The sequence below is a fragment of the Corvus cornix genome, chromosome 1A (genome assembly GCF_000738735.6).
Source record: "Corvus cornix cornix isolate S_Up_H32 chromosome 1A, ASM73873v5, whole genome shotgun sequence".
In the NCBI taxonomy this organism is placed as follows: Eukaryota; Metazoa; Chordata; class Aves; order Passeriformes; family Corvidae; genus Corvus; species Corvus cornix.
The window spans coordinates 61,385,592-61,400,328 of record NC_047057.1 but is presented as its reverse complement, the minus strand read 5'-3'; the positions used below and the strand labels follow the sequence as shown (position 1 = coordinate 61,400,328).

General features: G+C 40.5%; 1 protein-coding gene across 2 annotated transcripts in view; it reads left to right on the top strand.

The window, feature by feature from the left end:
- The window catches only part of SCUBE1 (signal peptide, CUB domain and EGF like domain containing 1), a 194,676-nt gene that overhangs the window by 158,179 nt on the left and 21,760 nt on the right, over positions 1-14,737 (top strand). For both annotated transcript variants that reach the window (XM_039570896.1, XM_039570895.1), the window contains 3 exons: positions 8,447-8,563; positions 10,571-10,693; positions 14,065-14,184. In XM_039570896.1, coding sequence (XP_039426830.1) covers positions 8,447-8,563; positions 10,571-10,693; positions 14,065-14,184 — 360 coding nt within the window. The remainder of the gene's footprint in view (positions 1-8,446; positions 8,564-10,570; positions 10,694-14,064; positions 14,185-14,737) is intronic.

Below are 14,737 nucleotides of genomic sequence, written 5' to 3'. Positions count from 1 at the left end.
GAAGAAAAACTAAATATGGAATTTTTGAAAGAAACTGAAAAGAGAAGGGAAAATTAATTTGTTGTTACGTGAGATCACATAAAGCTCACTTGGAAGAGTTCCTAAAGAAAAGATTGTGTCTGTGGAGAGGGAGCAAAGAATTTAGGCATACAATTTTATTGCCAAGTCTCGTTTTTTACCTGCTTTCTGTTTGTTTTCAAACCCCAGAGATAGCACAGTGGTTCACAGAAAGTGCAACTGGTCTCTTTTGATAAGGTCTGATACCAGAGATAAAGGAAACAAGCTGCCATTTACCTTTAAAGACCTTCCCAAATGTGCTGTCTTGTTCTTCCTAAAAGCAGTTCCCTTTGCTTTAACTTCGAGGTAAATAGTGGGAAACCAGTTGCTGTGATGTTAATGAGGGTGATGAGTTTGCTGGGTGAAGAGTGGTCCCCTTGGTGCTTAGCATCAAAGAAGGATCTGCCTACTGCAGTTCCTCGAACACTGAAGGGGCCAGTGAAAGATTGCTGTCTTTTAAACTGAGGTGAATTCACAGGAATTAATAGAGGCAGCCAGCCAGCCCAAGGGAACTGCTTCATGTGAATCCTTCCTGCTTTCTTGTGTGTAACCTCAGGCCCAAGAAAATAATACGAGAAATCTAAAAAGAGATACCTGCTTATTCCTGAAAGGATCAGGTATGCACTGCACTTTTTAAGATAAATTATTTGGCCTTTACAAAATTTAGCAGTTAAAAAGGATCACACCAATTTGAGCTCTAAAAGTTAAGCTGATGGAAAAGACTAAGGGATCAGTTCAGGAAAACAACTAGGCAATCCATTCTGGGACAGGGATGCTTCTGGAGGTTACCAAGCAAAATGCTAGAGGCTGCTTAAGTACAGGAGGTTGGACTAAATGAGTATGAGTGTTTAATGCTGGCATTGAATACACTCATTCTATCAAAATAAACGTCCAGTTTCTGGGTTATGTCTTGGAAGACATTCTTCAATTTCAGACATGTAGCAGAAGTGTGAGAACACACAGTAAAAGGAGAAAACAGTGATGCCCAGACATTCTTAGAGCAAAACAAGAGTATGTAAAATGATCAGACCAAAATGATAAACAACAGAGACAGCTGTAGCTCCCTAAACTGCATTTGCACCAGAGCTGTATGGAGTGTCAATACTGCATTTGGTACTGTATGAAGACAGAGAAGGATGTGGCCTGTCCTAAGAGTGACAGCCTCAGGAGCAGAGATAGGGGGTTATTGAGCTTACTGTGGGTACAGATAAGCTGGGAGGAGGATGAAAACAAGCTGTTTCCAGGATCTCGATATACTGAATAAAAACATACAGACAGGATCCTGAGGCTGAGGTAGAATTAGGTAGATGATAATATTTGTCCTTAGTACAGCTCTATACTGTGTGCCTATCCCTGAAGCTAAGTAACAGTCACTTTGCTGTGTACTGCTGAATCCTTGAAACACCTCAGTAGGATGGTTACATAATAAGTCACAGGTTTCTAATTATTTATTGACTCTGTCTCAAACATATATTGCAGTTTTCTTTTGCTGTTTATATACATTTATTTGGTTTACTACCTCTTCGTGTTCTAACAAATCATCTCTAATAAAAAGCACATTTCCTTGCAAGCAGAATCAATTTCCTTCAGAAGTCTTTCAGTCCCTGATTAGTGGGTTACATTTGGTCTTCACTAATCACATACTTAAATGTGAGCAATAAAGTTCTTAAATAAATAAATGCTTTGGTCCAAGTCAACATTAGTTATAATGGACAGTTTCCCACTCAAATTTCTGAAATACAAGATGAGACTGTCCTACCTGGGCACTTTGATTCCCATTAAAATACAGCAATTAATGCCAGATCTGGTTTTTTTCTGCAGGCCATTGGGTATGTTATTAACAATTAAGTCTCAGCAGCAAGATGACTTGATTGCAACTCAGTAATGCAATGAGAAGTCTAAATGGGTGTGGGTTTTCAATTACTTTTAAAGGCCTGGAGTTATGGCTATTTTTTCCCCTTTTGTGTTAGCCTGCTCCAGAAGCACTCAGTGGGAAGGTAATGAAGTAGAAGATTTGTACATTACTACATCTTTCCCTGCTTCCTTTTCATTGGTTTTATTATTGTAGGCTTTGAAACTTAAGGAGAAGTTAGCTATGAGCCATTCCTCCTGGTCAGGGTTGGCTGTGTATTACAGAGCTACATTCTCACATGGAGGATGCATTTTTACTAACTGTGAACAGGGCTAAGCCACAGTGGATCAAAAAACGTGAGATGTGGTGGAAACCCCGTCACATGGCTGCTGTAGCAAAACAATGCCTTCCCAGCATTGAATTTAAACCACCATTTGTTGGAGAACGTAGCTTGAATCATGACTCCCTGTGGTGCAGCAACCACTCAGATTAAGATATGTGGTTTCCCTAATGTCTGTCAAATATTGTTGGAAACCAGGCTGGCTCGGCTGTGAGGTGAACAACATTACATGGGTGGTATCAGTTCCCCGCAGAAATTGGAGGTGGGGGGAGGAGAAGACAGAATATAACTTTCAGCCAAAATACATACAAAAAAAGCATTAGTGTTTATTTTAAAAACATCATGTAACACTTCTTTAGAGTTTCTATGTATGTGTGCTTAATGAATGAGAACAAGGAAAGGCTCTGTTTCTCAGAGGAGCCGATAACTTGGAAGCTGAGAAAGGTGAACACAAAACATTCTGACTAACCTTGAGTTTGGCTTGTGTGCATGGCCTGGGGTGCTCCACACTGAGTCCACATTTGGCTTGGGGGTTAAAAATAAACCAGGGCTGTGTGAGATGGACAAAACAGAACTATATCTTGTGGGCCTTTGCATGAGGAGAATGTGGCCTTGTTAGGAGATAACCCCAGTGCCCTGAGAGCGCCTTTGCTGTGCTCACTGCCCCGGGACACCTCAGCCTGGGGCTCACCCCCCACCAACGCCTGAATCTGAAACCCACGGATTCCTTGCCGTGAATGTTCTTCATAGCAGCCTGGGCAGCAGTTATGAGACAGATAAAAATCTTTGCTGCCATAATCAAGGAATACCTAAACTTCCTGAGAGGACTGGACTGTATGGACTCACGACTGTAATAGCACCTTCAAGTATTGCTGTAATACCAAAACTTACCATTTTTGACTGATCTACCAGCGTTCAGGGTGTCGTGAGTCTCTTCTACCAATGAAGGAGTTGATGGTAGAGATAGATATTTCCTTTTGTTTTTATTGTACATTCCATTTCTAAGTAAAAAATATTTCTTTTCTGTTTTACTTCTATTTGAAATAGTATATTTAAATTTAATTTATCCATTTTGCATATATGCAGTGATCTAGTGCCTGCTTCATGTCCTGCCTCACCGAACACAGACAAATCAAATGTAAGATGGGTTCTTTGCTTATAGTGTCCAGAATCTTTACAGTCTGCACTCTGTTCCCCATCCCTGTTATAGCTTTTATTGTCTTTGAGCCACTCCTGTCTTGTTCTCTGTAGCACAAATAGCACCACCAAATAACAGTGACCTCTCCTTTCCACTTTTATTTTCAGATCATGTGAAAATTACTCCAAGCTCATGACTAAACTCATATGCAGTTATGATATATGACCTGTGTTCTGGAAGGAGGCTCCCAGTTTCATAAATTGACCTAGCTACTTAGTGTATGTTTCAGAGAAAAGCTGTTGAGATGACCATTAGTTTTCTCTAAACAACTTCTTCACTTGTTCTTAATATTAACAAACAAAATTACATTAAGGAAAACAGAGATGGGACAATCCTCATTTTTGAAGTAGATTTTTAATGTGAAATTGGGAAGCTGGGCATTGAATTCTTCAGTTCTATAACCACAACCCTCAAATTACACCTCTGTGCAAGTGAGTTTTGCACGTTTTCATTCTGTCAGGGAGTTACAGCAGTTCCTGCATCAGTTTGCAGTTCTAAAACATCTCTAAATCCAGCAGGATTTACCAGTCTCACCTGTGTGTGTGTCTGATGTTGAGCTGCTTGTTTGTAATGCTAATGCTTTTTGGAAATGTCCTGCTGTACACTTTGATTTCTTGATCACTGGTTCCTTTTAATTACTCTGAAATTTATTTTAGAGCAATGACAATCAGGAATACAGGGTACTGCATCTAAGGGCTGGAAACAGAGTACAGAAAGGAGCCTTTCTCTTCAGAGCTGCTGGTCGGAATCCAGCTCAGGTTCGGGCTTAGCAAAAATCACTGCCGTGTGATGGCTTCAGGGTGCCCTGCACTCTGTGTCCACAAATGAGTCAGTGTCCACATCACACAAACCACTGAACAATTGGTGCTACTGTAATTGGGAGTCTAGTGGCAGCACCACTGGAAAGGGCAGGGACTTGAATGAGCATGGAAAATGAGCTGCTTTATTCCCTGCTCCCTCAGGTCACCTTTGAGACACATCTGTTTGAGGAAACTTAGAAGAAATTCGATCTCTGGTAGCTCCCTTCTGGAGATAGAAGAATTTACTTTGCAGTACTGACAATCTGACACCCACTAAAAAACTTTACATTCAAGAAAAATAAAGAACATTATGGGATCGTTTAACATGGGAAAGCCTGAACTAAAAAAAAAAGCTGCATATGATCGAAAAATCAACAATAAAATCCAAATGCTGACTTGAAATAATAGGAACCTAGCCAAACTAATATTATCAAGCATGGCCACTATTGCCAAAAATTGCTTCCCTCAAAACACCAGGGAAACCCTGTTCCTTTATTAAACCATTGAACAACCTCTTCCAGTTGAATCCCTTTTAGGGAAAAAATTAAGGAGTGCTTCCTCTGTTCAGACATTCTCTTTGGAGGTGAGAACGTGGTTTGCTAGAAGAGACATTGGATTTTATTCAGCCTGAGATGATGCCTTGATGCCATGGAAACAGGGGCTGGAAGGAGAGCCATCAGCAGCACAGGACACCATAAAGAGAAGTCTGGCACTGCCAGTGTGCCCGTGAATCCGTGGTGGAGCTTGGAAGACACCTTTGGAGGTCACCTGCTCCAACCCCTGAACTTGGCACTTCCACTGGGTCTGCTATGAAGTAGGGAGCTCCTTGCTTAGATTTTATGTGTATCATTAGTATTCCTAAAAAAAGCTGGCAGGAAACGGATCATGCGCTACCAGCAGTGAATTTAGCCCCGTAGTCCCTGCAAGCTTCAAACAGCTCAGCTGTGAAGACACCTCTTAATACACTGAAATGACACAGTCACCTATGCTGATTGCAGTGGTGAATGTGGCATGAATTTTTGACTAAGTGAAAGTAAAAAAAATGTGGTTTATGTCAAATAAGTGCGTTAGCAAATCTGAAATGTTCTCAGACAGCTGGGACTACATGTGAATTTATGCCAAATGCAACTAAAAATAGAAAACAAACTTCAACCTTAAGCTGAAGTTTTCCACCGCGGTTCCTCAGAAACACAACATTTTGACTTTTCATCTTAAAGCAGTTAAAAAACTCAATTTAAGTAACTGTAAATCATTTTAAGAGCACCTCAGATCCAGAAAGTTAATTTATCAGTATTTATTTTGGGGTGTGGGAGGGGGGAAATTCAGAGCAACACAATACAAAAATGTTTGTATGTTTGAGTGTGTATGTGGGAGTGGGGGCGGGACTGTAACCTGTCACATCTCTGGTTTTGTATTTTTTGACTTCAGTAGATGAGGCTACCAGATTTTGTAGTGTTTTGTGTACAAAGGAGACAGGATTTAGATGCCCACGTTTTTTCCCTATTGTTGTGGTAAAGCAGGATTTGAAACCCGGGGCTGTGAAGGTCAAATTCCCAACTCTGTGGTCTCTTGTGAGATACACCTGTGTCCTGAGGGTGGTGGGAAATAAGCACATCCTTTCAGGCTAAATATGGAGAGGTATTGTGAAGCACCACAGAGGTGTGAGGGCCAGCTTCAAAGTTCCTGGGAGCCTGGGGATAACAGCATCCAGAGCACAGATTTCAGAGTTTCAAAAAAAAAAAAAAAAAAAGAGGATTTCAGCATCCCAGCATCCTGTATCACACCACCAGTTTCTTGTAATGAAGAGTGTGCAGTGCATATTTTTCCCTTTTCTATGACAAGTGCTGAATTCCTCAGGGGGCTGGTGATTGTGCAGACAGGGCTCTGCAGAAAGCTGGGTCCCTCCCTGCCTTCCTCAGCCGGGAGCAGCTGGGGTTGAGGCTCAGCCAGGGGAACCTGCACAGGGGCTTCCCTTGTTCCAGCAGCCAGAGCAGGATGCTGAATTCAGCAGATTGAACTTCTGAGAACAGCAGCAGGAGGGGGGATGAGAGCTTTAAAGGGTGAAAAAGCTACGGAATAGAAATGCATTTGGCCATCCTGAGTGCCTGTTACTCAGCAAGCAGTGGTCATGTCATCAGGCAGACTGTTTTTCCATGGGCAAAGAGGGAAGTGCATCCTCCTTAATGTGAAGAGAAATAAGCCTTTTATGCAGCAACACAAAGTGCTGCATGTGAAAGCAGTGCATAAACACTATGGACTAAACTAGTGCAGGATAAGATCACTGTTGAGAAATACAAAATTGGTTTTGAAAAAGAGACTTCCAAGGTAAGTCAGAGCCAGAAAATGAACTGCTTTTGTAAATTTCCTGCAATTCCACATAGCGAACGAGCTTACACATGAATGAAACCATGATGTATGATTTGGCTTCTCAAGCATTAAAAATCCTTTTTAACTATAGCTGCGGTGTTCATTCCCAAATGATTTTACTTTGTGTATTTATTTAGAGAAAGCTGAAACAGTTTGCCATTTATCTGTATTCAAAGGCTGCATATTTCCAAGACTGTAAAGGAAACCTTAAAAAGAAATTACTTTAGGAATTCAAATGATGATATTTTAAAAAGGATACAAAAATGCATTAAAAATTAAGTAGATGTAAGAAAGAGAAAATCTCAGTTGTCATCTTTGTGTGACTTGATCATAGCAAGTGATTGTGATGCACACATAAAATTGGATAGCACAGATTTTTGTTCATCATGTTTATTTCATTTTATGTTATGCATTTGCCTGAACAGTTGCTTCCCACATTGTGAATTATCTCTTGTGTGAATGTTTTGAAACATTCAAAGTTGGAGGTCATATAAAACATAGCTGCTTATGACATTTTAATTTGTGCATAAACTCTCACACAGATTTTGGGTTTGTGTACACATACAGGAAATCCTAATTTTATAGTTCTTGAAGGTAAGTGTTTGCATTTATAATAATGGAATGAGACCTAGAATGTTTCATTAAATGTCAAAACTATGTAAATAATGCTTGGATATAGGAATTGGATAGAATACCCTGAAGTATGGTGAGTTTTCAAGTTTTTTAAAACACCAGCAGCTTTCCAAGCATGTACAATATGAAAGTCTAAGTTACATATTGTAATGGTGGTGTTCAGGTTTTATTCTTAAAAAGTAGCTCTAGAAAGTGTGGAAACTGTCATAGGAGTACTATTTCATTCATTTATAAGTCAGGAACATTGGAGGAATGAGATTTGTTGAAATCACCACTCAAATTATGTCATTGTATTCAATTTTCTGACCTATAAGCAGAAAAATTAATCACAGAAGAGATTGTTTTTTAAAAAAAGGATAATAAAATGAACTCAAAAGTGTTATTTTGCACAGGTTGCTGTTTAAGGTACCTTTAATGTTTTCAGCAAGCCCATTTTGTCAGGACTGCTGTCAAATAAACCTCCACAGCACCTGCTCAGCAAAGCCTTTGTGCTGTCCTGGGAGCAACGTGCTCTTGGTTGCTTTTTTCATGGCCTGCTGGGTTGAAGAGGCTGTGTAAGCCAGGGTTTCACATTGCTGAGCAGTGATAATTAGAGATGCCTGACTTTTCTTAGGGGAAAGAGGTCATATTTTCTTGAGTTGGATAGAATGTGGACTTTGGACTAATATTTTCTGTGTTAGATGCAGCCTGTCCATTCCTGATGCTGGCTTATTCTCCAGCAGTGTTTTGCTTAGCCTCTCCAACTCTGTACAGTCTTGTAAGGCAGAGGAGAAATCTGGGAGCAACTCCCTGTGCTGGTGGGCAGATGTCAGCGTGTTGGTCAGTGAAAGAGGGAGTCGCTTGATTCAACCCAAACATTTTTTCCTTTGTGCCACTACCGTCCCCAAAAGCTCCATACTCTCCCAGGCCTGATGGGTCAGTATGATCAGAAGTTAAAGGTTGCCATCTAATGGGGAACATACATAATACAATCTTCGTGGGGTTTTAGCAAATTACCTCTTCTTGTCCTTCTGCATGTACCTGTAAGTATTTTCTTTACAAGGCACTAGAGGAATGAGAACAACATTTTATTCAGATTTTACCTGGGATGGTAAATGATACTTTGTCAGTAACAAGACATTGCAACCCAATGAGAAAATTCAATCATTCACTGTAACCTGAGTAAGTCAAATTTCCTAATGCTTTTTCTGTGAATTCAGATATAGATGAGTGTTCCTTTGAAAGGACCTGTGACCACACCTGTATCAACTACCCTGGAAGCTTTGAGTGTCTCTGCCACAAAGGCTACACCTTGTACGGACTGACGCACTGTGGAGGTTTGGAAACTGAGTTTTGCTTGCATGTGTGTTTGTTTGCTTTGTGAACTCTGTACAGAGCCACACATTCTTTTAGATTAAGGTTTTATAACTCAAGATGATAAAGACGTAACATTAAAATAAACTTAAAATATCGTGAGCTGGATGTGACTAAAATTTCAGCATCTCAAATTTGCTGAAGCATTCCCAAGAGAAAAGCACCAATGAAAACCAGTGTCCCACCATTTTTTGATCAGTATTTCCACAGGAGTGAGGTTACTCAGAACTGTTAGGAGGCTTCATACGATGGGCAACAAAGAGAATAGGGGAAGGATGTCCATTTTGAAAAGTTTATGTATTTAGGCTCTGTTGGCATTTGTCCTTAACAGTCTGTGACATAAACTACCTGTGAAATGCATAACAGAAGGCTATAGTGGATCTTCCTCCCATCTTCTGGGGAGTTACTTTCAACCTTTTTGGTATGACTGGAAAGAATTGGTGCTGTAATGTTTCATTATCTAGGGGAGGGATATTTTTGAAGTGCAGTATTACCCCAATGACCAAATTAGAGGTTGAACTGATGTAGCAGAAACAGATGCTGGCCCCTCACTTCTGAGGACTGAGCTCACCTGATTTTGTAATGTCAACATGAGGCACTGCTAATGGTATCTCTGCATGGCTTCTTTTTTGGGAGAAAGGTGTAGGAGGTGTATGCTGGTCTCTCTTTTATAGAGAAGTATCACATGAATTCATGGTAAGAGTAGAGGCAGGCAGGGAGAGAAATAGGAGTCCATCTAAGGAAGCAATTTGGGATCAGACTCCACTTGAGAGCAGTTGTGAAAGCAAATTCAAAGTCCGAAAGTTTTTGGGATCTGTGTTATGTGAGGTGTGGACAGACTGATCCTTAGTTTCACTGTTAATTCCTTAATGACTTAATGTACTAGTTTAGGGAAAGCCTCAAGGTTTGGGGTTCTGCTTCAGTCTTTAAATAACCTTAAGCCTCAGTTCAGCTTCAGTCTTTTCAATAAGACTGAAGAAGGACCAAAACTCTAACTGGAAATACTCAGTGCTGAACTTTGAGCAAAAACATAACCAGATCCAAACCTCCTGCTTTTTTCCATTATGAGCAGATACAACATCACAACTCTGAATCCAGATTTGTCCAGGCCTCAAGTTTTGCCACTTAGGCCTGTCATTAGTTTGAGTCCTTGCATGCTTAATTTTGAAGTCTACCAGTGAGCCAGAACATTAGAAATTCTGTGTATCTCCTGTTGATTCGGTGTCATTTCAGCTCATTAAATAAATAAACATCCTCCTGGTGGTGGGAAGAGAGGAGATGAGAGATTGCCCTTGTTGGCATAAGTACATGAATGATGAGTGCATGGACTGAAAAGGATCCACATCATACTGGCTAAATACTTTTCTAATGTCCCGAAAGTTGAAAGATTTTCTGTGGAATATCACTGATAACATATAGGATAGTTTCTTTGCCTTCTTGCAAGCTTTACCTTTTAATTTTATTCGAGGAATAGAAGCCTAAACTACACTTCATCTGCTAAGTTTCTGTCAAATGCATCATTTCCTCCTTCACCTGAATTTCTAAAAGAAAACTCTGGGAATCACTGTGTAAATTTATCTGCTTGTTTTGCAGAAGTGCTATAATCTCACAGAGGTTTATGCCTTTGACATTTTTCTATATAATGCATTATTGTCTAGATGCAGCAGAGACTTCTGAGCATGTTTTGTATCTTGTGAGTACTTCCAAGAATTTCAGTGGAACTAGTCCTGGCAAGTAAACTGTACCAGATGCATAAATCCGTGGGAGAGTAGGAGCTGGACAGGTTAAGGACAAATACATGCAATATGCACTGAAGTTGTTTGGCACTGTCTGTCTTTATATATTTTTATTTAGACTCAGATGTAAAATGTACAGTAGAAATAGATTTCCTTATGCAAATCATATCTTAATGCATGGTACATGTGTGTACACATGGTTAAGACTCTTCACAACTTTAAAAATGTTTTCAGATATTGATGAATGCAGCATCAGCAATGGTAGCTGTGACTTTGGGTGCCTTAATACCATGGGAAGCTATGAGTGTGTCTGCCCACCTGGAAAGAAACTGCACTGGAATAAAAAGGACTGTGTTGGTAAGTGTGGAAGTGAGACTCAGAAGAGACTGTGGTGAGGTTCCTGTTCTCCAGGAGGGTGGAAAAGCCCATGGTTTTGCTTGAGAGAGGCTTTGTTTTCACAATCTAGACCCCCAAATTACTTTTATAAACTCAGGTAACACCTGATCCTGTGGAGCTCCATGGGCTAGGACACAACTGCAGGTCAATTAGTGAAGGAACAGTATGTTGGATTTTATTTGTGTGGAATGCTTTTTTTAAGCTTATGAGTCCATTCACAGAAATCTAAGTATTGTTATTATCTTACGTATTTTATACTTTTGTCCTTAATTTGCCCTTTTCCCATCTCTGTAATGTCACCTGTTCCTCTGTTTACCTCTAACACTATTTAGAATATTCAAAATATTTAACTGTTTACAGGTAAGACATGGTATTCATGGTATAATTGGGGTATTCACAGAACCATGCACCAATTTTTCAAATTATCTCTAAAGGTATCCTGCCTCATATAAAGTACTGATACTAGCTGAGTCAAAAGTATTAATCAAATGAGTACAAATCCTGAGACCAGGAAACTTCTGGCACTTGCTGCTAGTGCCACTTTGTGGCAGACCTGAATTTCTGTATCCTTTAAATAGATTACTTCTTTTCTGGAGTCTTATTTGAAGCACAGAAAATCTTGGTCATGGCTACAGCCAAAGTATTTTCTGTGAGATTTTAATTCTGGTTTTTCATTTTTAATGAGAATGGCATACCTGGGCATTTTATGGCCAAATTTTTAACCACAAATAACTTCTCAAAAGGCACATTTGTATTCCTGTTACTAGGGGATGATGCTTAATACCTAACTGGGAGCAAGAAAAAGGGGAATCTGCTTTCAGGGAATCTCTGCACATACAGAGAGAAAGCACTTCTTAATCTGGAGTAGAGAGCACTGCACTGGCCTCATGTGATCACGCAATTGTGGCATTTTTTACATGGATACAGCAGTATGGAAAGCACTTTATAACCAAGGCGGGGTGGGGGGTGAGAGCCTCAAGCTGAATTCCAGCCTTTGCCATTATGTTCTTCCTAACCACAATTAAGTGCTTCACTTTCCTGCTTACCTGTCTGTACATTACCTTCCCTGCTATGTAGAGAACTAAGCATTCTGACAGTAAGAAATAGCTCACTGTTATTTGTAGTTATCCACTGGGTCTCCCTTGCCATATACCAGTTATTCCTCTGGAAAGGATTTTGTAAGTTAACAGCTGGGACTAAAATTTTTGGAGGTCTAGTATAAAGTTAGACTACTTGTGCAATACTCCCTCTCAATGTACTAAGAATGCTGTTCCCATGGTAAGAGGCTGTATTGAAAATATTTTCCTGGTTGTAAATTTCTCCTCATTATTTAAAATGCTCAGCTGGAAGATGGAAGTAGAATGCTCTTGTCTGTTGATGCACACTCTAGTATTTGATGACTTCAGTGAGGCTTAAAATGAGTGTCATCTCCCTGCTGATCACCTGCCTTTATTACCAACATTTTTGAGAGGAAACTATATTCTAAATTGTTACAAAAGCAATTGTAAAAATAAAAAGCAGAGGAATTGTATTTAGTGATCCTGAATGCCACGTGATTTGGAGACATTTGCAGTAACAAAACCCTCTCTTACTGAGCAGTGGAAATTTGTGTTTTGTTGCCTCCTCAGTCCAAGGAAATAGTTCCTTTAAAGACATCACCAGAGCAACATAGAAGACTTAGGAGGGAGATAAGTGGAGGATGATTATTCCCATATTTGAGATGTGAACATCAGGCATGTTTATGGGACTTGTATATATTTATATTTAATGACCAGCGAGGCCAGGAATACAAACCAGCTGGAGGCTGCTGGGACTCTTCCTCTGCACTCAAGCCAAGACAGGCAACACTCATTCCAGCTACTGCATTGGAACTGCTTGGTTTCGTGCTGGTTTTACTGGGCTTTTCCCAAGCCCTGGTAGACCCAAACCAGTCTAGCTGCTACAGCTCTGGTGTCAGAAGCACCCCCTACCTCGGTGTGGTCTGCTAGTGAGCTGACAGATAGGAAAAATGACATTTGCAGTACCACAGTCAGCAGTGAGAAAAACAAATGTCAGCCAAACCTGTCTTGTAAGGTGAGCAGGTTTGGAGGAAACAGTTGGAAGAAAACAGTAGCAAGAAACATTTGGAGAAAAATCATGTACTTGAAACAGCATTTCTGTGAGGCTGAAGCAAGAACTGCCCTTCAGCCACTTGGCTGAGATTTAAGCAGCTGCTGCAGAAATAGCTGCTTGAAGAGGTGCCCAGCTGCACTTGATAGGAAGTCAGTGCAGAGGGGAACCTCTGGGGAAAGGAGGGAAGCAGTGAGGCCTCCTCCCTGTAGGAAGTGATGGCATGTGCCAACAGCAGCCGAGAATGAACCTTGTCGTTTGTGAGGGAAAAGATGTACTTCAGTAATATTTCAATCCAAAAGGATGGCAAATTAAAATAAATGCACGTTTATGATTATCAGTGTCATACCATCATCTCAGGATGAAGCACAGAGACTGCTCCAACAATTAACAACAACTTCATGTGCTTTCTGCTAAAACACAAGCACTCCCTTATCCAAGTACAAAGAGTCACTTGTGAGACCTGCAGGCTTCTCTGTCTTCATCCTGCCATGAAGTGAAGATGAAAAGCTGGATTTCTCCTTCACATGAGCTGCACTGTGCCTTATGCTGTGGACACTGATGTGAAATGGCTCTGTGATCTCTTTGTGTGTCACAGGGTCCCTTCTAGCATTGTTTGGGGCATTTCAGCAGTGTCTGAAAGGACCAGCAGGACCATCCATCTCCATCCCAGCATCTCCTGCCTCACTTCTGCCTGGCTCAGAAGGTTCCTAGCTCCAGAAGCTAGAGCATAGAGCTAAAGTTTAAAAGTCTGTGAGAGTTAGAGAATTAAAAAATACCATTTTAGTGGTCATCTAAACAAACAAATCACTGTGCACAGTGTGTAGTTGGTCTGTTAAAACAGAGAGCTCTGCCTCCAAAAGGGGGAAAGGAAATCTCAGGGCATTAGTGTTACCTGTTGCTTCTGAGATCGAGATGTGCACACAGAATTGTGCTCATAGAGTCACCTGCCTATCCAGATCCCAAAGTAGAGGATAGGAGGGAAAGACTGGTCTAGAGTTTAGGTGTAAAAATGTGAAGGAGTTTCATTTTCAAGTACAAGCTCAACATCCAAATCCAGACGCTCTCCCTTAACACGTGCTTATTTCAGAAATACGTGTATCTGCCATTATGGTTTTTGCCCCTTCCTGCCTTTTCTCACCATTGTATCCAAGTGTGCACACAAGGTTCTGGGTTGGGCAGCATCCGATTGTTTTATATGTCTTTCTTTTTTTTCTCCTCAGAGATGGTGAAATGTCTCCCAAATGCCAAACCAGCTCCCAAGGCTCAGCTAGTGTGCAGTAAGACAGGAGGCATAGAGAGCTGCTTCCTGTCGTGCCCATCCAATACTCTTTTTGTTCCAGGTTTGTACAAAGTATTTGTCCTCTTACGTCTAGGGTGTGACTTGATGATTTTTCTCTGTTAATGTATTCATGATTTTTGCATTCATTTTTTGATATGGACAACAGTAAATGAGCAAAACATCACTATAAATTAAATCAAGAAGAGCGGATTGTCAACTACACATGAGAACTTTGGTCCTTCATTGCCTAATTTGAGGTGTCAGTTGCGAAGGTGGGAAAATTCTAACAAAAAGCTTGTATTAAAAAGTAACAGGAATTCACTGAAATCAGCTGTTCATTTTTGCCCTCCCTTTTGTCACAGCAATTCAATATATAACAACATTTTTCTGCACCATCCTGGTTAAAGTGGATGTGTCTCTCAGTCCAGCTGAGTAGTATTTATAAAAATTTGGGCATTTTGTTCCCTTCTCTCCTTTTTTTTTTACCATTTGCTACTGGTAGTTTTCATCTTCACAGTTTTGCAGGGAAGGAGGGGGGGATTGCTGCTGCTTTTTCATAGATGTTCTGGCACAGGATTATTTTTGAGTGTCTGCTTTTCACGTTTAGTCTTGGC